Below are 24,418 nucleotides of genomic sequence, written 5' to 3'. Positions count from 1 at the left end.
TAGTAATTTTGCTCAGTACGAGAGGAACCGCAGATTCATACACTTGGTTGACGTGCTTAGTCGGAACACCATTGGCGCGAAGCTACTGATGATGCGGAACTACTGGGATTACGACTGAACTCTCAGCAGTAAATTCATGGCCTCTATGGAAGCCAAAACGTCTGTTTACCTTTTCAATAAACCTCTGATCGGCAATCTATCCTTAAGTAAGAATCGTCTGTACCGACCAGACGACATTTTGTCCAACCTTAAATTTCATACGCACCGAAAATTCTGGCCTGACAGCGACTAGACAAATGTACACATTAAGCCCCCTATAAAACTCTGCGTATATTAACCAGCATGAAAGAGCAGCTGGAGTTCGCGTGCTTTGGGAATAACGTGGCGAGTGCCATTTACGAAGGGAGATCTGACATTCGTTCGGCTCTCTTGACTAGCCACTGAGCTGTCCCTACTCTTGACCCCAACTGAGCAAACGTTGTTCTTGGAGAAACTAAAGCGCATAAATGCTAACTGAATGCGCAGTAACACGGCTGGGTTCAGGCCTTCTCGAAGGTAACAACTTCAGCGCTATTGCATATCGGCGGCGTTTGTAGAAAAGGCTGTGTCGACAGCGCACTATTCCGACATGCAGTATCCAATTGTTGCGTTGTCAGCCGCGAAAAGGCTATCCCTAGGCGTGATATCCGGGTTCACTATAATTCCTGCCGCTTTGCCACCCGAAAAAAAGAAAAAAGAAAGCCACGAGCTCAGACCGCGGAGGCGCATGTTGGACACGCGCGGAAGAGCGACGAAATCCGGAAAAAGATTTGTCGGGAAGCCAACTAGAGTGGTATTTCTGACCATTACGGTGCCGATTAAACACGCCCTTCAAATCAATATTATAAGACTGCTCGCTGGCTAGCGGTGGTGACAACGCCCAATGGCTTGACGGCGGAAAACGCCCTGTCGGCGGCCGCACGTGGCGTTTTCCACGCTGCGGCCGTTGTCCCCGCTGTAGTTGCATCATTTTGAACAACAAGGAATTTTTTCACTCGTTAAACTGCCGTAATACGCCTGAGGCGGTGCAAACCTAAGAATGCAGCTTTAACGAATTATCAATACAATTATTATCACTATAGTATCACTATAAAATTATTACTATATTTTCATCACTAATTATCGCTATAATATTAAAGAGCATGAATCCGGAGACAAAGATTGGACGCCAAGCTGCACCTTTCCGCATATCGACGGCTCCAAGAAGCGCTCCCTACATTTCGTTAAAGTACAAACTATGCCTCGGAATAACCCTGCGGATGTACGCATCAATCAACCGAGCTCAGTTGTCGACTTAACTCGACGTGCGAAACTAGCGTGTAATGCATACCGATAATTATACTAGCTTCTAACTCGGTGGTCCTTTTTTAAATTGTTACCTTATACAGTCATCGAAACTTTTTTTTTTCCCAGTTTCGAATGATATGGCTCGCTCGACCAGTTATTCCACAGCGATTTGCTTTGCGTGGCAGCGTTAATTAGGGTGGACCAACCCCTTTGTATCAATGCACACAGAGAGTGGCGACGCCTAACGACCTCAACTTGCGTGGTTGCGTGCTTGCTGTGTATTAGGGGGAGCAATGACACCTTTCCGGCTATTAGGCTGACTGATCAATGCAGCCTCCGCGTGCCTGTGGCCCGCCGTCCCTACGTTGTTCCACGTTGTGTTTGTTTACACTTGCTTGCTAAATTTAGAATCCGTAGTACTAAAGGGAAAAAAAGAAGGATAAGCGGTCACGTTGTGGTTTCGGAATCGACATCCTGTTGGGTGAAATACGTACGCTGCCTTCTCTTTTCCACATCACGCCAATTTCCTGTCGGATCTGATGGTGTACTATATACAGCCGGCCTATCCAGATGTCTTTTAGGGGGGAAGCCCCTTAGGGGCTCGGGCTGTTGGCGTCTCATGTCGTCGTCGTAACCATCGTCTCGTGTAGTCACGGTACTAAAACTCCGGGACACTCGTTTACGCCTCGCGCTAGAGAGCTTCGTGCTTCAAAGACCAGATAATTTTACAGCAAAGCTGTATACCTCTACCCCCCGACGGTTTCTCCTCCGTTGGGAATGACGCCAAGGTGCCAAGAATACACTTATGCACTGCATGCTCCGCCCTTCCCCAGGTTTCACGTTAGTGGAGATGGCCCGGGATTTTTTTACACAGTCCTGGCGGGCATGTTATTAGGTGGCAGATCAAGCTTGGATGAAACGTGTCAAATGTGCGTCGTGGACGTGCCAACGCTTTACGAAGCGCAAAAGCGTGCAGAGCTGTCGGAGGCCTCCGGGCGTTCATCACCAGACATTTGGCTGGCTTCCGAGCCCGCGCTGCTGTGTTCCGCAAGTGCGATGGGCCTCTCGGTTGCGCCACAAGTGGCGTTTTAAAGGGGCCTTGATGACTAATTGGAAGTTTGGATCATTGTAAAGTCTGCTTTTTCACTGTAGCAATGACGCCAATGCTATTGCAAACTTCAAACATATAATCGAGGTGTTCAATCCACCTCGATTCGCGAAGAGTAGCCTCGTGAATCAGTGACTATGCACCTTCAGGCGATTCCTGTATGACGTCACAGAACCTTGTTTGTGGCATTGGCTGCCGCCGACCGTCAACAAACGCGACTGGGAGATTGCAGTAGGGCCTCTAGTTCGAATCGTGCCACTTGAATGCCGAGGCGCTGTTAACCCACTCATGACAATGTTTCCAGTTCTGGCCCATAATACACCCCGACTGCCCTTAAAGGGACACTGAAGTGAATTTGTGAGGCTCCCGTTTTTGCTTGCACTGTGTAGACTGGCTCAAATTAGCACACTTTTCATCGTTTATCCGGTTGACAAATCGGTAATTATTTTACAAAGCGCGAAAGAAGAAAAACTACCATGCGCGGTTTGCGGCGGCCGCACAAACTAAGCTGTGACGTTGGGAGGAGGGGGCGCCGTGATTGGACGATGCCCAAGGTTAGCAATCAAACGAGTTTCGGTTTCGGTCTGTAAAACAACATGTTTGACATTCGATGGCGTCGTTGGATGGGCATTCTCAATATCCCAGTTATCGTAGTACCGCGCTTCTGCCATGTTGTCGGCTGTAAAATGCATAAGATAATCCTCCCAGGACGGCTTGAAATCGTAGCATTCACTATCTGAGGCCTACGCAGTGCATGAACGCCCTCCGCGTCCCCGCAGACGCTCAAATGCATGCGCTTTTCCCCCATATTTGGAGCTTGCCTCGCTCATGCCTGTATCGTAAAAAGCGTGTTCGCACCAGGCCAAGGGTCTGTTGATTCTGGCCTGTGCCCACTGCCCGCAAGCAGTCGGTACTTATGGCAACAGCACGCCAACGAGAACTCGCTAGCGCGGCAGTGCCAGCCTGCGCGAGTTCTGTGGACTAGTTCGTGGAGCAATGAACGTTGCGGCCCAAAAAAAAGGTGAACTCAGTATAGAAAACATCGGTGAAAAACAAAAAGTTAACCCATAAAAAAAAAGCATGTACCCGCGGCAATTTGAACTTGTGACTGGCAAAACACTTGCGATGACATACCTCGCACGCCAGACGACTAGGCCACAGCCGGCCGCTGGCGGCGATGGAAAAGATAAGGTATATAATGTATAACCAGTTTACACTTTTATTTAGTGCTTCCCGCACCCTCGGTTTACGCTGTACGGTAAAAATATCAGTTGATTTTATTTTCTTAGTACCTATATTGACTTCGTTCACTCTTCTCCCCCTTCAAGAGGCCTTATATTTTCCTACTGGCGTACCAGTCAGCAAAGCGTCGCATGTGCGCTTGTGCAGCGCTTGTGTGAAGCGACCTTGACTTAGAGCTAGATACAGTGTACAAACTAACGAAGTAAATAAAGGCGCATTCTTCCATTCCCAAACGTGTTGTGGCTTAGTTTCAACTGATCGAACGAATTGCGACGACCCGTCGGCGGCCGGCGGACTAAACGGTGGGCTGACTGACTCGGTCGCGGAAAGTCGGCGAGCCAGGCGAGCCGTGCAGTAGCGCAGCCAATTGTCAGCTCCTCTCCTGCTGACGTCACACGAAAACGCCACAGAAAATGGGCGAGCGTAAAGAGAGGAGGGCAGCATTTTCTAATTGATTTTTCTACTAAATAAATTCGCGTAAACGCGCACAGAGTGGTCGAAACAGGGCCCAGGGACTCCGGACTACAGTTTGCGCTCGTAATCCCGCATTGTTTACAAATCAATTCAGTGTCCCTTTAATACGTCACTCTATCAGAAAATTGAAAGCTTTTCAGCATTTCTTGCGTTCTGTTGGTTAAAAAAGCGATTTCTTTTTTTTTTCCCGGAATGGCGCTGAGAGAATTCCCAAAGGCTAGTTATTCCAAACACCCTCCTCGGTGGCTCAGTGGCTAAGGCGTTGTGCTGCTGAGCACGAGGACGCGGGTTTGATTCAAACGCGGCGGCCGCTTTTCTGATGAAAGGGAAAAGCAAAAACGCCTGTGTGCACGGGATTTAGGTGCACGTTAAGGATCCCCAGGTGGTCAAAATTAACCCGGAGCCCTCCACTACGGCGCGCCTCATCGCCTGCGTTGCGTCGGCGCGTTAAACCCCGCAATCAATGAATCAATCAATTAATTATTCCAAACTGAACAAAGCTGTACTGTGTCTTCATGCCCCTTTAAATGTTTCCCTGCTAGAATGCTGAACAGGTCGCCGTTTTGTATTGCCCTGCGCAAAGGGCGCTGCATGCCTCGAAAATCTGGAGCGATTACCCCGTCATCAAAAAGCGGGCAGCGGCCACTCCTCAACATCGCTCCCGAAGCGACATGGCGAATGACATTTTATTGCTCTTTTTATCGCACTTGCGGATACGCAAGCAACCACCTTGCAAGGAAAGGCATCGCGGAGCGCCGTTCCAACGAATCCGAAAAGCGCCATTTCACCACGACTTCCAATATCAAAAAATATATATTTATGCCCGTGTTTCTCCTCTCCGAAGCGCTATAATTCCCGGCATGCTCCTGGCGCAGGAGTACTTGGGGCCATCAGCGACGCTTAGCTCCGATGCAAAATCGCGTGAATTTTGTGCACCCGAAATGCTGACGATGCGCGACATTCTCCCGTTAAGGGTGGGTTACAAAAAATGTCACGACTTCCCAGCTAGTGACAAACTTAGTACGGCGTTCCCGCCAGGCGCGTAGCCAGGATTTTTGTTCGGGGGGGGCTAAGGTTGTTCTCGACAACTCCCCCCCCCTCCACCGAAAAAAAAAAAAAAAGAGCGCGGACGTTTGCAAGCGCCCTTAAAGGCTATGAAGATAAAATACATGTTGGGTTCATTAAAAAGACTGTCGTTCATTAAAAAGATTGTCTTGCCCCAATAACAACGATACCAGTTCTATCTCAAACTAATCCAAGGAATAATCGACATAATAAATTAAACATTGGGCGTTCTGCTGCTGAGAATGAGGACGCGGTTTCGATTCCCGGCCGCGGCGGCCGCTTTTCTGATGGAGGCGAAAAGCAAAAACGCCCGTATGTACAAGATTTCGGCGCACGTTGAAGATCCCCAGGTGGTCAAAATTAATCATGAGCCCCTCCACTACGGCGCGTTAAACCCTGCAATCCATCAATCAGTCAATTAAACATTTGAAGCAATGGCGAATCCCCGCCCACTTCCCGGCGGCGATTTCACTCTGACATCACAGGATCTTGTATGTACGATTGGCTCAACGACCTAAGTCACCGCCAAGGAACATGATTGCGCGATTGTAGAGGGGCCTCCATTGATCTTATCATTTGAATTCTAACGTGCAGTTAACATACTCGTAACTACGTTTTAGTGCTGGCCTATATACATCACTCCTGCCCATACTACTTCACTGCAGCGTACAATTTGAAAATTTATGACATTTGTTGCATTGCTTCGGTTGAAAAAAAACGTCTGTGATTGGAATGTAGCTGTGTGAGTTACCAAAAGCTAGTGCTCTTAAATTGAACTAGGTTGTATTTTGTCTTCAAATAGGCCCTTTAAGGTTCTCTCATGATATTGGTGTTGATTGTGATTGTATTTGTGCCAGGTGAAGTTGTAAACTGGGCGAAAATCCGCAGACCGCATGGTGCAAATCTGCGCCCGTGATACGGGACGTACATTGCACGCATGGGCACATTCTGCAGGCATTGCACTAAATGGTCACAGTTTCACGTGATTACTTGCTTTATTTCAACATGTGCAGTATGGTGTCTGTGACATCCGCATTAAAATTACGTAGGCCGTAAAAATGAGATCTTTTTATTTAGTTGATGTTTAAATGCAGAAATTGTTTTGCTTATAAGCCTTCTGCGCCCGTACAGAATCTTCCAGTGTAAGGCCAATCAGGCAAAGTTTGTGCAGAATACACCAAGTCTATGCACTTACGTTATATGTAGCGCAGGTTTTATCTTAAGAAAAAAACGACAGGCTATGAATTACGCATAAAAGAAGCGTTACACAGACATCACTCGAGAGAACTGCGCTGTTAACGGCGAAAATTACACGAACATGGTAGGATTAGCCCTCACGCAAAGCGGAATAATTCAGCCATCGGTACTGACAAGCCACGTCAGTTTAAATTTCGACTTCTGCTTTTATTCTGTGACGCAGTCCACGTCACAGCTTCTAAGGACGCCAGGCAGATATGAGAAGCTGGTGCTTTGTAACATCGCCAATCTGGTTAACGTTTCGGTACGCCCAAATGTCGACTCTGCTGTAAAAAGTTCGGCCTTGGTGTTCTGAAATACTTGCATTATTCTCTGTCAAGTTTTCAATGCTTCGTGCGTTAATGTCCTACAGTCTGCCTGAAGGAGTGTACTATTCAGTAACTTTTGTGGGGCGGCAATCCCCTTTAGGTGTAAGTACCACTCCTGGATGAGGTAGAGAAAATAACTGCAAAGTTCACTAATCAATGCAATAGCGAACTTTAAATTTATCAAGAACAAATAATAACGCAAAGACAGCGTTGTTTGACCATACTTTTTCGGTTAGGCATGCAAGTTGAGCAAAAACTTGCTGCATTTGGAATTTTGTCGTGAGATCTCAGGAACGAATTATAATGAGGTCCTACCATTCTAGTTTCAAACATTAATGAAAGGACATACTGTTTAGTGGACGCGTGCGCTGCCATTGTTGAGCCGAGCACACACTGGCGGTTTTAAAGGTAAACGATAAAACAGCATTGGAGGACGCACAGGAATTTTGCGGTTTTCGTTAACGACTCGGGAAATGAAAATATATTAATTATGTTGGGACGCTCCATGGTCCACCAGAAAACAGGGTTCAGGGAAGCTGCACATGACCTTCTGGCTTAGGTCGATGCTCGACACGAGTCAGCATTTTGTTGCCCACAGCACCAAGAAAACATGCGTAATGGCATGGCCACGCGTGCATAAATGCCACAGACTACCGCATTTCAGCATGAAACGTACAGTAATGGTACAGTTAAGGTGGTACAGCGACCGTGATGTTCAAATTGAAGCATGGTTTCAGGATACGACACAATACATTGGCAAAAAATTGCAAAGTTGTTTACAGTGATAATTCCTCGGTCATTTCGGTTACTTAAGTAATGCTCGAAATTTACTTCACGCGATATTTTAGGACGTATAACAGTAGTGGATCCAGGCAAAATCACTTCTGCGCGCAACCGTATGTGGGGCGGGGGGCGGAAGTGTACTGGTGTTCTTGAGAGGGCCTGTGGTCTGTAGCCTGTTTTTTTGAATTACGACATTCGTTCATCATGCCAAATCGATTGGGCATTTAAAGAACGATACTCTTGAGCCCACAAAACTTCAAAAAAAGGCCAGAAAGAGCTGAAGGAAAATTCTTCTAGAAAGGCACGTTGGTTTCTTCGCCACCAGTACGAAGGTTCTTCACTTGCGCACACTGCTACGATAATTTTAAAATTGGGTGTAGCAGTGAATGCGCGCGTCGGTATGAAACGCGGCAACAAAAGTTCCGATAACGGGCACACCATGCGGCAGCGGCTACCTCACATTGAGTTGCGTGAATGTAGATGAAGAAAACTACTAAAGCTGCAGCGAACACACATATATTTTTGACTCTTCATGTACTTCATGGGCAGCGGTAACTCTTAATGAACTTAACGCTGTCCCGATACGCTTTGAGTAACCCTCGTCAACTTTGTGCATCATAGGATAGTTAAGCATTTATATGAGTAGAACTTACGTTTTCCCTCTTCCTCCCTCTTTCATAGCTGGCGCTCCTTCAACAACCAATTCAAACGCAAAAATTGCATTAGAAATAAAAGGAGATATAATATTTTTTTTTGGCTCGCAAACATAAAGGTACTGTGACGTCGTGTAAATATTAGGAAGCAATTATTTAAATATTAAAAGATACAGTGATCACGCAAGCATAAATCAGGGGTCAAGGGAAGAAGATGACTTACAATTGCGGCCTCTTTTGTGTGTTGCATGGCACTTCGAGTGTTAGCTTCCCAAAGCCAGGGCGCTTCTGCCCTTGCACCGTTCTCTCGTGTCGGCGTTGTTGTGACTCAGGCCCCTGAATATACACAGCTCTGCGCAGCCGCCGCCCAGGCAAAAAGCGGCCGTGGACGCAATGGAGGGGCTTTAGTTGTGACCGAGGTCGAAGATGGCCATCGGGTATTGGTTACTGTCGCGACCACCGTCTGCCCGTGGTAGGGCTGGTGACTGGTCGCGCCTTCGCGCTTACAATAAAGCCGTGCCGGATTCGCCGAACTAATGCGATACGCTGCTGTCGCATTCATGTAAACCCGCTTTGGGGGCAGCGCGCCCTTTTTGTCAAGTGGGTGTTCCCCAGTTTCCTAGGTTAGCGAAAAATACCGCCGAACGAATCTGCCTAATCGCGGAGGAGAAAATGTCTGTCTGGAACACCGCTTTCAGGAGAGGACATGCAGTGCGCGCAAGCTGAGACCATACAATTATCCCACGCCAACACCCTCCCGGGATCCACAGAAAAGTGAAAAAGAATGAAGTGGTGACGTGCAGAATAGGGGCATACTTTGCTGTGCGCCTCACCCGCAATGGCTCTCTGCCTGTCTTCAGAACCACCACCGCTTACACGTGGTTCTGCTTACGCATACAAAGATCGTCTTTTCGCTTTCGGGACTTCATCGTGCCAGTCTTCACCCATCAATGACCGGCGGTCCCTCTTTTTTTCCGCACTCCATGCTTCCCCGGCCATACCGTGACGATTCAATCTACTCTGCTGAGAACGACTCAGCTGGGCAATTATTCTCGGTGTGGCGACATGCCACACAAAAAGGGACACAACGCACGCCTTTGGCGTCCCGTGGGCTGAGCTTACCCTAAGGCGCCATCGCTTTTGGAGCTGCACCCCTCCGCAATTATCCTGACCTGGGCGCTTCGTTTTGTGTAAGCACCAATGCGTCAGGACAGGCATTCAGTCGTGAATGTTTTTAATAGTAGCACGTCCGAAGGTTATGCCCCTTTGTTCACAGGCGACGTACCTGGCATAACAGGCAGCATGGCGCCGGCCGGAAAAATTTCGGGGGGGGCTTGAGCCCGGTTAGCCCCCCCCTGGCTACGCCACTGGTTCCCGCCTGGCCTGAGCAGCAGCATTCTCCAGAACAGCAAATTAAATGCATATCGCACGGTTTCTTTTCAATCGCCCAATTCTTGCTCGACCAAACTTTGCGAGCAAACTTTGAAACGGGAACTGAGTCTGAAGCTCTTCCGCGATATATACTTATCCATACTTTGTATTTCTTGTGACAGCTACATCTTTCTACCGCACTACGTGTCCAGACGAGTCGGTCACATTCACAAAGTGCGGGTGTATACCAATGTAACACCGTATCATTCAGTAATTCGTTTTTTTTTTTCGGAAATTACCAGAAAGGACGAATTACTGAGACGGCGCTTCTTATCCAAGATATTTCCAAGCACGCCGAAACCCGCTAGACATCTACATTGTGTGGACAGCGGTACACGAACCCCTAGTGGGTAAACGTAGCGGCCGACGCCGCAGCCCGAAACCTCTCACTCCAGGCAGTTGCCTTGTCGGGAACGTAGATCTTCCCCGCGGGATGCCACATAGCCACCTCATTGCCAAACTAAGTACAGATGTCTTGGAACACCACAGGCTATGGTATCACGGACTACGGACGCCAACACTCGGGGTAATCACTTCAAGACCAACGCAGAAGGTCATCCCAGCTCTTTTTTACCCATTGGTGGCAAATAAACGTTTATAATACTCCTACCACTACTACCTCAAAAACAGTTTTCCAGTGAAATCGTTTCCCTTCAGCGAATTGTTGCTACTATTAGCAGTGATTCGTTTTTTCCTTTGTTAGAGTCGGCTGAATCGTTGAACTGATAACGAGGTTTTTTTGCTTAAGTGCTGCATAAAAGACTGACGCTTGGGCTCATTTTTATGTCTTTTGAATGTCGCTCTTATGTCACTTGAATTTTCATACATTTCTGTCACTCGAGTTTCTTGCTGTATTGAGCATACGCGCTACTCTCTACTTCGACTGTACTGCACTTGTTAGAATATGAGCTTATGTGTTCTTCTGACCCCCCCCCCCCACACACACACACTGTAATGCCATATTGCCGCGGTGGGTACCAAATATATATGTATATATATATATATATATATATATATATATATATATATATATATATATATATATATATATATATATATATATATATATATATATATATTTATATATATATATATATATATATATATATAGTCCCCACTCTGGGCGCGTGTTTTTCTTTCTTTCTTTCTCACGTAATTAATAAAATAAAAATAATGTAACGTCACTAACGGTAACAAATAGTCTAACCATTCCCCTATGCCCTCTTTGGCGTTGTAGACTGCCGGCATTTCTTTCTGTATATATCTATCTATCTATCTATCTATCTATCTATCTATCTATCTATCTATCTATCTATCTATCTATATATATATATATATATATATATATATATAATTTATGATTTACGGTCACCCTTGCGCTTTGCAGTGACCCCTGTTGCTGTGGTTTATAACAGGGACGTTTTCTCGGCGTCGTGTCCACCGCCGTGCATGTGTGTGTGTCACAGCGCCTTCATTGCCGTGTGAGCGGTTATGGCATGCACCGACGAGTGCACATCTGGAAAAAATTGGCTCCTGTCCACGCTGGGAATGTTTTTGGAAAGCAGAGCTGCAAACGACACCCACAACAATTGCCCATGCGACGTCACTTGAATTCCCACACGTGACTTTAGAAAGAGCCGTTACCAGAGGTTCTGGCAGCCGTTACCTAGAATTCGCAGGGGCGGCTTCCAGAACGCAGAAGCGTCGTCCACGGCCGGGCTAGAGCGGAAGATGGCGCAGCCGCTAAAGCCCGGCCGTGAGCCGGAAGTGAGAGAAAACGGAGAGGAGTGTCTTTCGAAGGGTGAGACAGCGGAACCTAGCCATCCCGATGTGCTAGCTCGGAGCTTCATCACCGCGCGACACAAGCGCAGACACCGAAAGAATTCAGCATGCGAGCTCAGTGATTCCCATTTACACCGATTTAAACTAGTTAGTTCAGAAAGTGTGAGTAAGTTTGAGAAGATAAAGCTGACGGAACTCTTATAATAGCTATTTTTCAGAACCAGTTGCTCCTTTCGCCTTTTGTAATACCCCTTAAAACACAACCGAATTTGAATTCCCCAATTTGGAAAACGGATTCCCATTAGTGGCAAGCAGTGCGCGAAAGGTTGTGTTTGTTTAGCGGCCAGATGTCTGTATGTGGTCTCTGCATTTTGTTTTCGTGCCCTGCAAACCAACCTTTAACGTATATTTGCCGTACGATCACTTAATTCCGTCGTATCCGGGTTACCCAGGAGGTGCTGTCGAACAATTTCATCAAGCCGCGCGAAGGAAGCGTGGAATGAACGCGAAGCTGCCCCTAAACAGGCTCAAAACAACCGTCGCTAACCCAGACGACAAAGCCGGGTCGCGCCGATGCGCCCGCCGGCGTGAGCGCGCGGGGAACGCTGGGTAAATTCGCCGCGCCATCTACACTGTGCTCCGTGAGTAAAAACCGCCCTAGCCCTCCCCATCCGCGTTCAGTGTTTCTTGAATCGCACGCCACGAAAGAGCCGTTGGCTGGTAGAGGTAGAAAGCTTTGCTTTAAAACGAAATGCTTTTGCCAGTTTCGCCACCTGGGCACGCTGGACTTTGGCACTCGTTACAGAAAGCGAGGTTGTCTATATATACGGCGTTCTTGGTGGCACAGGTGTAACGCTACTACGTAAGAATTGAGCTGTATTTGTCTTTTGAAGGGTTGCCATGAACTGCCGTACGGCCATAAAACCAAACGGAGCTGTGTGATGTCGGTGCAGAGCCGCAGTGCTTCAAAATTCATCAGGCGAGTTGCATAACAAATGCCCAAGTTTTTCAGTAATGAACGAATAGCTAAATATCCCCGATCCAAGCCAATAAAAACTACCCCCTCCCCTCGCGGGGACCCCTGTGTAGATGCGACGCATAGGGGGTTCACGTTGCAGCGTTGGATAGCGGAGGAACGGCGCTGGAACGATGCAGCGGAGCGGCGCAGGCACCGCGTTTTATAGCGCGTATAACGGTGAGGGGACGCGCCGGCGCCAGTGCGTCTGCCGCGGCTATGACGCAACGCAATCCACTTTAATCCAATCCAATCCAAATCCAACCCACTTTAATCCAATCCAATCCAATCCAAGCCAATCCAATCGAATCCAATCCAATGCCCCTTGCGAGAGAGTGTTCACTATCGGTATAGTGCCTATATTCTAGGCACTATACTATCGGGGAGGAGAGGGCGTGAGCGGCGGAGAGCGAAGCTGGCGCGGCGAGGAGAATGGGGGAGGGGCGGACGCCGACAACAACGACGCCGACGTCGGATGGAGGGACAAGGCGGGTGAATGAGATGCGTGGCATCTAAAACGCCTCTCTCTCTCTCTCTCTCTCTCTCTCTCTCTCTCTGCAGGGATGCATCACAGCTGTGTCAGTGCACCGTAAAACACAATGTCGGGCAGGTCGAAGCCACGCTTCGCTGGTCAGTGCGTACTGCTCTAAACACGATAGCGCGAAGTAGGATTCATTCGAAGCTCGTCTCATATAAGTACTGGTATATTTAACAGCAGGGGGTCTGCGCGCTTGAAGAATACGGTGGAAAGGGTGAGCCACACACGTTCAATTCCAAGATTCGGAAAGGTGAAGTTCATTGCCCCGCAGGAGCACAGACGTGCCGCTGATACACCGTGCGTCCTCCCTTTCTTTATAATACACATCTACGAACTCTCAGGGTACAATGATCTCGCTTCTGTCTGGAATTTTCATGCCACCATAGAAATGCTCGCATTTACCGCCTTCCCAGTCCGCGCGGAAAGGCGCGCACATCTTTTTGCTTAGGTACGGGTTATGTTCCCGTGTGCCCTGTGGATTGTCGCGACTACAGCACCTTGTTAGGGTGAAAATAACTGCATTTACAACGTATTGCAGGCGAAAAATGAGCGCTGGACGCTTAAGCGGCCATGTTTTCAGGGGTTGGCACCGTGTGTATACCCTTCTTGCCACATTCGTCAAGTTGTGCGGAACCATATATAGTACATGGTCTAGCACCACTGGTCTAGCATGGTCTAGCACCACATGGTCTAGCACTTAGAATGTTGCCTCCGGCTTTCCGCAACAAGGCCTCAGCTACACCCAACAAGATAGAACTAGGGTAGCCAACCGACTGCAGTCTCTGTAGCTCAAAGCCAAATCTCTCCTGGGCAGCATGATAGATGCCCCACTTTTTTCCATTAGGACCGACGAACCAGGAACGCTGCGGCCCTAGGATGCGTAGATGCGTGCGGCAAAAGCTGTTTTTGGTCGCGCGAGAACAAGGCACGACAAAGCATTCTTCGGGGCTCTTAGGTCTGCTTACGCGTTCATATTAACTTTTAAAAAGTGCTGTCTGTCATAGCTTCAAATTTGCGGTACCTTTTCTATGCTGGTTAAAAGTGTCCAGAATTGCTCGGGTGGCTTCTGGGTAGCTGAAAAAAAACTTTTTATTTAAAGAAACCGTGAACTAATTAACATATTCAAAAACTCCAGGTACATTCTCTTTTTCGAAGATCAATACTGACAAGGAAAAAAAGACACGAAATATTGTGCGAAGACAGAATAAACTCCACGGCTATAAACCGGTGCTATCCCCAGCGCGTATCGCTACTCCGGGGGTATGCAGAAATTTATTCGGCCTCAGGTTACGCGTAGAGCATCCGTAGTACGAGCCCACACAAAGCGTTGGCCAATTTTCCAATTGGGTATGTGCCGGTGCTTTGCTAAAATAGCAGCAGAAACGGTCCGTTATCCACCGGCCTAAGCCTAAGGTTTGGCTTTGAGATCACACGACGTCAACGGGTAATCGCAGGTAAACGTACAACTGACTGCTTTTAACAGCGAGATGTTTAGGTTTGAGTTCCAAATCCATGCCTGTGGTAGCTCAAAACACGGCGTAGTAAAGTGGAGAGGAGAAAATGCTAGGCCAAGAAGTGTGAGGAAAAGTGGCGAGGAGCCAAGGAGCCGACGAGCAGGTGTGGGGAGTGCGCGCCTCGAGGGAAAAAAATTAGCACTGGCTTAGCTCGGCGATGTCAGGATATGCGTAGCATGAGCTAAGGTTCAGTTGGTTATTCTTCGCTTTCCTGGTTGTCTAGGATTAGCTGACTGTCATGCTTACTGCTGCTAAAACGATTTCCAATCCAATCCAATCCAGTCGGGGCGGCTCCGGCGCGCCAGCTGTGCGCCGTGCGACGTCACTGCCCCTCGCGCACGCGGAGCACGGCTCTCCAGGAGCCACGCGAAACTGCTCAACCTCGGCCAGTGTAGCTCACGCTACAAAAGACGCTTTCCGTGGTCGGAATTTAACCTGGGTCCCTCGCGTTGTGACACCATCGTCCATACCCTTACGCCATCATCGCATTCGGGATGCACAGCACTTCCTTTGGAATCGTAGCGCGAGCGTTGCCTTTGGACTTTGGCTAGGTTGAAGTGGACTTTGGTTTCGGAATTTGTCAATTTGGATTTTGGACTATAGGAGGGTGGATTGTGGACTTTTATTAAACTGAGTTTGCATGGAGAAAGCTTCTCTTTTTAACCATCTTTCTCTTAAGATTGGGGCAGATCTAAGAAAAGCCGAGTTAGAACTAGTGAAGAACACCAGCTCCGCTGTATTCTCACTCCTCGCATCTCAATCGCGAATGTGGCCGATTTATTATTTGTTTTCAAATGGGTACTGGTTCACGAGGTTATACATCAAAGTGTTGCGTTTGGCCTAACGTCTCATATTTATGCTTACAATTAGGTAATCTCCAAGTTAAAGCCTTACAACATCACACTCTTTTTCGCCGAGCTGCGGGTACCGGTTGACGATGTTGACCTCAGAGCACGACATTAGGGCTAACGTTGGGCTTCGTATGCCCGCGTCGCCAGTTTGCGCAATCGAGTTATAAAACGTGAAAACACGTCATCACGAAGGCGGAACACGGATGCACGAATTTGCAATAAAACCGAATATTCGGCGAAACCGGCATGACGCACGACCCGATCTTGTTTGTACGTGTGCCCTTCGAAAGAAACAAACGTGGTTCTCAAGTAAAACTCGAAAAATCCAGAAAAATCGCAGGGGAGGCTTAAAACTCTAAAAAGGTGAAGGTGAAAGTCTATAGTTGGGCCTTGTGCTGATCTGCTGTTGAACTTTCCGATGAACTTTGATGTTGCTATCGTCGGGCCGCTGCTGCATGCAGCTTTGAGTTGCTCTGGCCACCTCCAGCGTGGCGTACTTTCTCGGTCTCTCCCGGCCGCGACTAAGAATAGAAGAACGGCAACAGAACTAAGATAAGAACGGCAATAGAAGTTGCTCTGTGCCTCCTCACCGCAGCCGGATGTTACTCCGCGCGGCGCAAGTAGGGCGTTGCTGGGAGTATTTTGAACATGGCAATAGCCGTTTCCGTGATTTGTTGGACTTAATATGCTTATAAACTAATGCAGCGACGATAAACAAACTACGTCAGAAAAGATAGAAGATATCACGTCTTCACGGCAATCTCCTCTCAAAACGCGCGCGCGCGTTGACTTCCCGGTTCGTCGTTTCGGGGGAGGGATACAGTACATGAGCTGTTGCCGTTCTTAACTAGTTCCCGAGTATAGAATCTCGTGCGTCGTCCCTCATAGCGATAAGGAAGGAAGCTCTAGCCCATGCGGTGACGTTTACAAAACGCGTCTAGAGCATTCTACGATCTGCCGAACTTTCTTAGAATCGTCTTCTGACGCTGCAGTTTCCGTTTCCCGGCGACCGCTCCGTCGCCTTTTCTCTGAGTCCTCCTGCGGCCCTGCTGGTTCCGTTTCCCAGGGCGCGCCTTGATTTGATTGCGGATCTGTGTAAATGTGCCTCAAGCCCTCCATGAACACTAAAAATATCTTTAGACACACCAGATGAGTTCTCGAAACTTACCACGCCGTTTTTTCCTCAAAGCCTTGCCTGACAAAAGCAAAGAGCTCGACGTGCGGCACTGAATAAAAGTTTTCTACGTCGTCAGAAAAAGCATGCCCCATCTTGCATAAAGTCAATAACATGAAATTAACTGTACTTAAATTGCGCAAAAAAGAAACGAAGACAGAAGAGAGACGACACGAGGAAGAGCGCACTTTCAACAAACTCTATTTTAAGAAGAAATCACAGATTTATACCGCCCAGTCTCTTTCTCATACACCCGCCGCGGTGGCTCAGTGGCTAAGGCGTTGCGCTGCTGAGCACGAGGTCGCGGGTTCGATTCCCGGCCGCGGCGACCGCTTTTCTGATGGAGGCGAAAAGCAAAAACGCCCGTGTGTACGAGATTTCGGCGCACGTTAAAGATCATAGGTGGTCGAAATTAATCCGGAGCCCTCCACTACGGCGCGCCTCATCGCCTGCGTTGCGTCGGCGCGTTAAACCCTGCAATCGATCAATCAATCAATCAAGCAATCTCTCTCATACACACTCATCCAAAAAACAAGGAAGAAACACCTCCTCCCCTCTTTTCATTACCACACTCTTCTCTAAGCAGAAGTAGTAAGGTTCAAAATTCTTCGCGGCACTTAAGTCATCCTACGTGCTTTAAAGGCAAAGGTGACAGTTATCAAATACTTATTTACTGCTCCATTGTATTTGCGTCCCTTTTTCCCCTTCGCTTCTTCGTTTTTTGGCACGAATTACTTCGACGGGATCCATTATTGTTACTTCGTGTTTGCGTTCCTTTCTTCGCTTTCGCTTCTTTGTATTTTGGAGCGAGTTAATTCAACCAGCAGATTGGTAACAAACGCCACATCTTTCACACAGAGTGCTGCGCGGCTAGTGTGCTTCCCTGTTCTACTCACGCGCCTTTACGTTTAAGTGCCAAGCGCCACGCACTATTTTAAATTTGTCGCACCCCTGCCAACGTGCGCACCCGTAACGACGCCCCCGTATCTATCAGCACAGTAAGCGCCGACGATGTTTGAAAGACACGGTTGCAATTTCCCCCCTACATATGACTTCCTCCCGGCAGTTGCGCCAAGGGTGCTGGGTGCAGCAGGTGAACGATTTCTGCCCTCAGGTCCGCCTCAAGGACGTCACAGGCATATCGCCGACTCGTGGGAGACAAACAGGCAGTCGCGCACAGAATAAGTCACGCACATACGTCCACGCGTCCCATTCTTCGGTTACGTAAAGGAACGTCGTCTCCGTGCCGTTCCGCAAACACGACGCCCATGGCCGCGCGGAGACCCCGCTGCTGCCTGTCTCCAGATAGAGACGTCGTCTGGTCCCCGGCCAGACAATGCCCTGGGACCGATGACAGATGCGCCGTCGCTCTTCGATACCGATGACGCAAGGAATCTTCCACTGCCAATTATCAGTGTCAACAACCGGGCGTATGCGTGGCCGCGGCTACGGATGCTGCGGTGAGAGTCTTGCAGACGGTTTTTAACAGCGAACCTTTATTTGGCTAGGCGAAAAACAAAAAAACAAAAAAAAAATAACAGGCAGTCATCTGTACGCAAAAAACTCATCCGGCGAGACCCCATGCGCATGCGCGAAAAAAACTAGGTTGGAGATGTGTTAGGAGTAAGGAAAGAGAGGTTGGTGGGTTTATCGCAGCAAAGCGCGGTTATACAGCTCAAGAGATAAGGCAGCTGGTGCGAGCGGAGCAGTGTCAACATATGGCGAAGGCAAACACCGCGCCTCATGTTTTTCGGTTAAGATTTCCTTACCATGTGTAACGGACCCACGCAAGAATACTGCTTCGGTATTTATAGCATCGAAGAAACCGCAGCAAACAAGTGTGATAAAGCTAAATAAAATGTTTAAGCTCCGTACAGGCCTAAACCGAGAGCTACAACGACGGCTGTGCAGTTCTGCAGTTCGTGTAGCGTCTGCAAAGAATAAGGCAAAGCTCCCATTGCACAATATTTTCCGCTGAAGTCGCACACCAGAGGAGACTCGTAGATCAACTTTGCACGGAGATGCAACCGGGAGATTGGGCCTATGCGCCCTATCATTGAGAAGAAAAAATACGGATGTTGGCTGGCCAACGAACAACGACACACACTTCATCTGGACTTCGAACCCTAATTATATGCGCTTGACATGAACGCCTGCTGGGCGCTGGGAACGTGATACAACTCGGCACATTCGGTAACACCATGAGGCTAGAACTGAAAACAGCAAGTTTAGCCAATACCAACTAACTGAATTATAGAGAAGACGCAGGCACGAGTTCAAGTGATACTCAAAAATTGATTCGCCCTTTTCCAAAGGAGGCACAGATTTATATCCGCGTAATTTTATTTTATATTGACAAATACAGTGTCAAACATACAGAACTGCGGACCCACAATTTTTCCAATATAGTATAAACAATTTATATGATAAACTAATGCTGAAACGAACGATTTACATACAGTTCTCGGCTTTCACTAACGTGAATAGGCAGGACGTAGGCACGGTTATACGACAATTGGTCTTATTCATGTAATTTTACAGATAATCGGTAGATGTCCGGAATTACACAAACTTTTCTCCCAGCCTTCCATTCTTACCAGAACGCTCCTAACTGAGTGGAAATCGCGGCAGTCATGAAAGCGTGGCGAAATGAGAGCGCAAAGAAACTTGCGTGTCGGGACGAGTCCGGTGGTCACGTTAATGCCATGCTCGCCTTGAACTTCGCTAGGAAAACTGAGACGTTCTCGATTACGAAGGGTGGTAGAAAGGGAGGTTTATTCAGTGCTACTCACTGATCGATAGAAGCACGTGGGTAAAAGCTAAGCGTGTACGGATTAAGGAGCAACTCAACCACCTGAGGTTCACTGACGACAATTTTTTTCCTGTCTAATTGCGAAGATGGCCTGCCTAACATCACTCATTATTTCCGGAGAGAGAGCTTACTGCCATGGGCTTTAAAATAAATTCGAAGATACCAGAAGTTGTTCCAGAGCACTACGAAGCAGCTCTAAAGAAGAAGTACGGCTGGGTCTATGGACCGGTATGGGGTGGAGATTAATCGGGAAGCACTCGGTAGCAGCAACCAGCTTAGTCCTTTCAGTGTAAAGAAAATGTACGCAGTCGATGCATTCTTCCAGTATTCACTCATGTAGCTGAAACACGGCATCTTAGGGTCACATCAACTCCCCAAAAGAAGAAAGGGTACATCATGAATTGAACCTGACTGTATCCTGTGACCCTGACTCTTTGGGCTGATCGAAGGCACTGCCCAAGACAACGCATTACAGCTCGATATATGAGACAAACAGGAGCTGCTTAACCTGGTAGTTCTCCATAAATACACTCTGGCTTATATCAGTTCTTAGCGTAAACTCTTTCCCCATCGCCTGAATTTCGTATTTGATAAGGCGTGGAGGGAAGGGGGGGGTTACGCGCCTAAGCTACAGTGGAACTATGACGAGCGCCGTAGCGGAGGGCTCAGTCTTAACTTTGACCATCCAGGGATCTGTGACGTGCGCCGAAACGTCGACACACCGGCGTGTTTGCTGTGCGCCTCCATCAGAAAAGCGGCTGCCGCGGCTGGGACCGAACCCGCGGCCTTGGGCTCAGCAGCACGACGTCCTAGCCACTGAGCTACTACGGTAGTGATTGCCTCGTTTTCACCCGGGTATAATTATGCCATGCGATTGTGATAATGTTATCCGATAGCAACGCCAGAGGCGTGATACGCAGCACGGCTGCCTGGCACCGTTCTTAATGTCGATGGAGGATAAAAGCCTGTAGATGTCATTTTGAGAGGTGCAATAGGAGACGTTGAATGGCTGCTGTTGCTGCTGTTAATGGTGACGGGAATGATACTGGAGGCGACGACAACGTCGAGGGCATTCTGGCTCATATCATGAAAGGTATAAGTGGAGAATAGACAAGCTTCGATATTAAATAAGCACAAAAAAGACATGACGTTGGTGGCGTTAAGGCACACACGCGTGACATTGCCTTGCAATGCGTAGTCATTTCGAGGGCTACTTCCCCTCGAAGTCTGTCCCCCCGTCTGCAATGCGTGGCAGGATGCGCTTATAGTATGTATACGCGAGGTGCGACATTTACGTTATGCGTATAACTGTGGTGTGACTTAGGACAGTTCTCATGACTACGGCCCACGACTACTTACGACTTTGTTCTCCAAATGTATGGCTGTGCCAAGCTATGACTGGGATCGTACGGGTTACATATGATATTTTGTTATGAGTGCTCAGGTATGATAATTATGACTGTGGCCTCGTTTTCACTGAGCCAGGGAGTGGTTCAAATAATACGTAGCAATACGTATGCATGCGGGTGAGCGGCTTGAAAGAACGCTTACGCACTTTCCGACAATTTCCATCTGGGAATTCTTGTACATTTTTTGCCATACTTTACTGCCAAAACTGTACTAGCTGGCCTTCACTTTTTCTTCTTCCAGTTTTCAGCTGTCCGGTTTTCACTAAAGCTTTCTCCATCTTTGTTCCAGTTCGACCGGTCTTCCTCTATAAACACAAGTATGGCGACAAGGAAACTATACGAGAAACCGAGGGAGACAAAATACTAGACGAGCATGCAACAAATGCCACCTTTGTGGGGAGAAGTAGATTCGCTTTCCACAGTATAGAAAAGGTCACGGCGAGAGGCCTTCGTCTCACAGTTTACCGGATGATAATGATGATTACCATCATGGGTATACGATTATGGTTTTGGTGATGAAGATGTTTTCTCTTGAGCGTGAATACAGAAGCTTTCGGAGTTCGGTATCGCTCTGTCTTAGTTGTACATAACTACAAGGGAAGAACCACAACGGAAGTTGCCACTGAATTTATAATTACAGCAACCGGCTGTTCCTATACGCACGGCGCAGAGTCCGTTACTGTAAATGTTTTGGGAAGTATGATATTGGAGCGGGCGCAAAAACAAAACTAGCGAGCCCAATTTTTTAGCGAATATAAATTTTTATAGTCACGCTCGGTGGGAAAAGCAGATGATCTGACGCATTAAGCGCAATCTCCTTTCAAAGGTCGTGCGCGTTAATGCCACGGGTTCCTCGCTTCGGCGAAGTGATTAACCACATGCGGCGTTGTTGTTTTTAAGTTGTACCCTATTATAATGCTTTTTTTCGAAGAAAGAATTCTACCTTATCACCTATAGCACTCACCAATCCCACCAGAGGGGCGGTATTTTTACTTGATTATGGCCACGTTACTACGGATTAAGTAAAACTATTCCACGCAGCTAGTTGCGGAGACGTGCTAAACGGGCGGCCATTCTATACTGACTAGCTAACGCCAACGCTTAAATTGTGGTATGTAGTGGTTAGATGCTGGTTCATTCACGAGGCTTTATATGACCGTAAAGCTGCCGTAGCGTAAATAAAATAAAACCTGCGGGCCATACTTCACACAAGCGAGACAGATCAACTCATAAGCTTCAATCCCGTTCGTACCACCGTTACCGCTAGCCATAAAGCACATAAAATTATTTAAAAAGCAGAGTTTTGTAAGTAAACGGTTTACAAAGTTAGAAGTTGGATGTCCTAGTGCGGCGCTGCTACAGGATCAACACGTTCTTCCGCGAAAAATTTCAGGACGTAAAAGACAAGGACAATCGCTACCAGGTAGCGCTTGTCCTTCTCGTTCAAGTGCTACGTCTGAAAATTTTTGCGCTCAAACGTGTTGATCATGGAGTACCAACTAGTTCAAACCCACACGATGTTGCGCTGCTATATGCAGTCGCAAATAAAAAGGCCCGTTAAAGGCTTCATTGTTTCACTTGCCACACTGACTTGTTCAATTCTCCAGGTAGAGGAAACCTCCGCCAAATTAGCTAACCCGCATTCTGCTCGTTTCTAATTTGGCCAGTGCTCAACATTTGGGTTAGACCTCATTCGGTTTTGTGACTTAAATCCGGATTTTAATTGATAAGAAAATCTATTAATATTCGGTTATTGAAATTCGGTGCTGCGTTATGGGATTCTTAATTAAAATCCGGAGATTTTATTTTACGCCTAGGGCTCGTCGACGCCATTAAAAACGTGGCACTGAGAAGAACTTGGGGGAGAAACGTTCGAACGTAGCACGTACAAGCGTGGCTTTCGCTCTGGCCTCGTGCCAGTTTACGTGCTCGACCGCGTTGCCGGAGCTCGACTCTCCCGCCGGCGAAAACGTTGTTCCGCTTTTCACCCGTACAGTTAGCATGTTCATCTATCAGTGATGGAATCACATCTTATTAACCTCCCAACAATAATAGCAGCTTCTGAGCGGACGCGACTGCATAGAAATTCAGAGAATAAGCGGGTATTTAACAAAACAAGCTGGTTGCTCCCCCCCCCTCACCCCCTCAAAAAAAAAAAAAAAAAAAAAGAAAACTGCCCGACATGTCCTGTGTGCATTTGGGCATTTAAGGTATACCTCTCCCATTTTGCTGCTAGTAGCATTTTTGTTGCTTTCGTGACTTCCAGCTGAAATGGTTCAAAGGCAAAATACCAGCAGCAGTGGAGTGTAGCGGCATTCAAGTGTGCATGCGTGTGATGCAGGTAACTCGTTTCAGCTGTTTCGGCGCAATCGCTTACCCCTTCCGCTGTAGTATTCGCTGCCTCTTCGTTGGCGAGGACCAGAGTAGGCTGGAGCGTCGAGAGTGCACACACCAGCAGGAGGATCGCGAAGCTCCGGGACGAACTCATCGTGTACCAGGAGACGTAACGGACGTGCGAGGAGAGACAGCAGCAGCTGAGGTAGCACTGGGCCAGCACAACGCCGGTGTTCGGCTCCCGCCTCAGGTCGTGGCTTGTTCGACGACACGAGCGCACCGGCGGCAGCGGAGAAAAACAGCGCGGGAATCGCAAAAGGGCAGCGCCAAGTCAAACTGCTCTGACCGAATGCTGCCGGCTGCTGCACGCTGTAGTGTTGCAAATGGGACCGCGCGGAAGCGATCGTTAAGACGGCGCTCGCTTTGTCGTCTGCTAGGACGCGTCTGCTCCGGCGCGTTTCGCGCCGCCGCCGGTCGCCGGCGCTCGCTCTCGCTCGCCGCACCGCCCACCTGGTGGCGTCACCACTGCGCGCGCCTTTCTTTGCACGCACATCGCCGCGCTGTCGGGGGTCGCTGCTCAGGGCGCCGAGATTCCGATATCGGGCGCATCTCTCCTCAACCGCCACGTGCTCGTTCGCCCCCAACCCTTCGTGGATGCATGCAGCGACGCCAGCGCACAGACGAACCCTGGGTGCACGCTGCGCCGTAATTCAAATCACTTTCGCTTCTTTCACGCGTGTGCTTTTCTCCTCCGGACGTGAAACAGCTTCTGTGAGGGCGCAGCAGACCACTGCGCACGCCTGAGCCACCGCAACAAGCTCCGCACCGGCGCTCAGTGGTCAGTGCTAGCAGCAACGGACAGTGTACTCTGAGTAAATGAATTGTTGGCGAACAGGCGGACGTAGCCTTGCATAGAGTGTCGGCAACTGCCCCGCCCAAGCAGCCCAAAACCATCTGCCTCCAACCACCACGAGTACCATAGACTTGTGTCCTTCAAAACTGGAGGACCAGGCGCTGTACGGGACGTCCCGCTTTGTGATCCAGTGCCCGTTCGGGAAAAAGAACGTCTTCCAAAGAGGCATGCGGGGCGGCTCTCCTTTAGGCAAGGCTGGCCGCTGCAAACTAGACCGTCCATGAAAAGGGGTCTGATGTCGCTTGGTACACGAGACGCTGGACACAGGGGCGATGAGTTAAGCTTCAGCTTGTACAGCCACGCCGGAATCCGTGCTTAGTTCGTCCGGATGACGCCGCTGCCCTTTTAACAGCGGAGCTATTTCAGCGCTGGCCTTCACAGTCTCAGCTGGTAACGTGTCACGCTCTCTCCGGAAGCAGGTTCCTCCTG

The 24,418-nt window shown here is 48.4% G+C and overlaps 1 protein-coding gene across 1 annotated transcript in view; it reads right to left on the bottom strand.

Moving 5' to 3' along the window:
• Positions 1-23,569, bottom strand: part of LOC144152636 (uncharacterized) — a 95,119-nt gene extending 71,550 nt beyond the window's left edge. Inside the window, exon 1 of the mRNA XM_077683982.1 lies at positions 23,120-23,569. Within this exon, the coding sequence (XP_077540108.1) occupies positions 23,120-23,230 (111 nt within the window). The 5' untranslated portion in view covers positions 23,231-23,569. The remainder of the gene's footprint in view (positions 1-23,119) is intronic.
• Between the last annotated feature and the right edge of the window lie 849 nt (positions 23,570-24,418).

This window comes from Haemaphysalis longicornis, unplaced genomic scaffold (genome assembly GCF_048455015.1).
Source record: "Haemaphysalis longicornis isolate Haplotype H1 unplaced genomic scaffold, Haemaphysalis longicornis Haplotype H1 scaffold_9, whole genome shotgun sequence".
In the NCBI taxonomy this organism is placed as follows: domain Eukaryota; kingdom Metazoa; phylum Arthropoda; class Arachnida; order Ixodida; family Ixodidae; genus Haemaphysalis; species Haemaphysalis longicornis.
The sequence above is the reverse complement of the archived record's forward strand: the minus strand, read 5'-3'. Positions and strand labels throughout refer to the sequence as shown.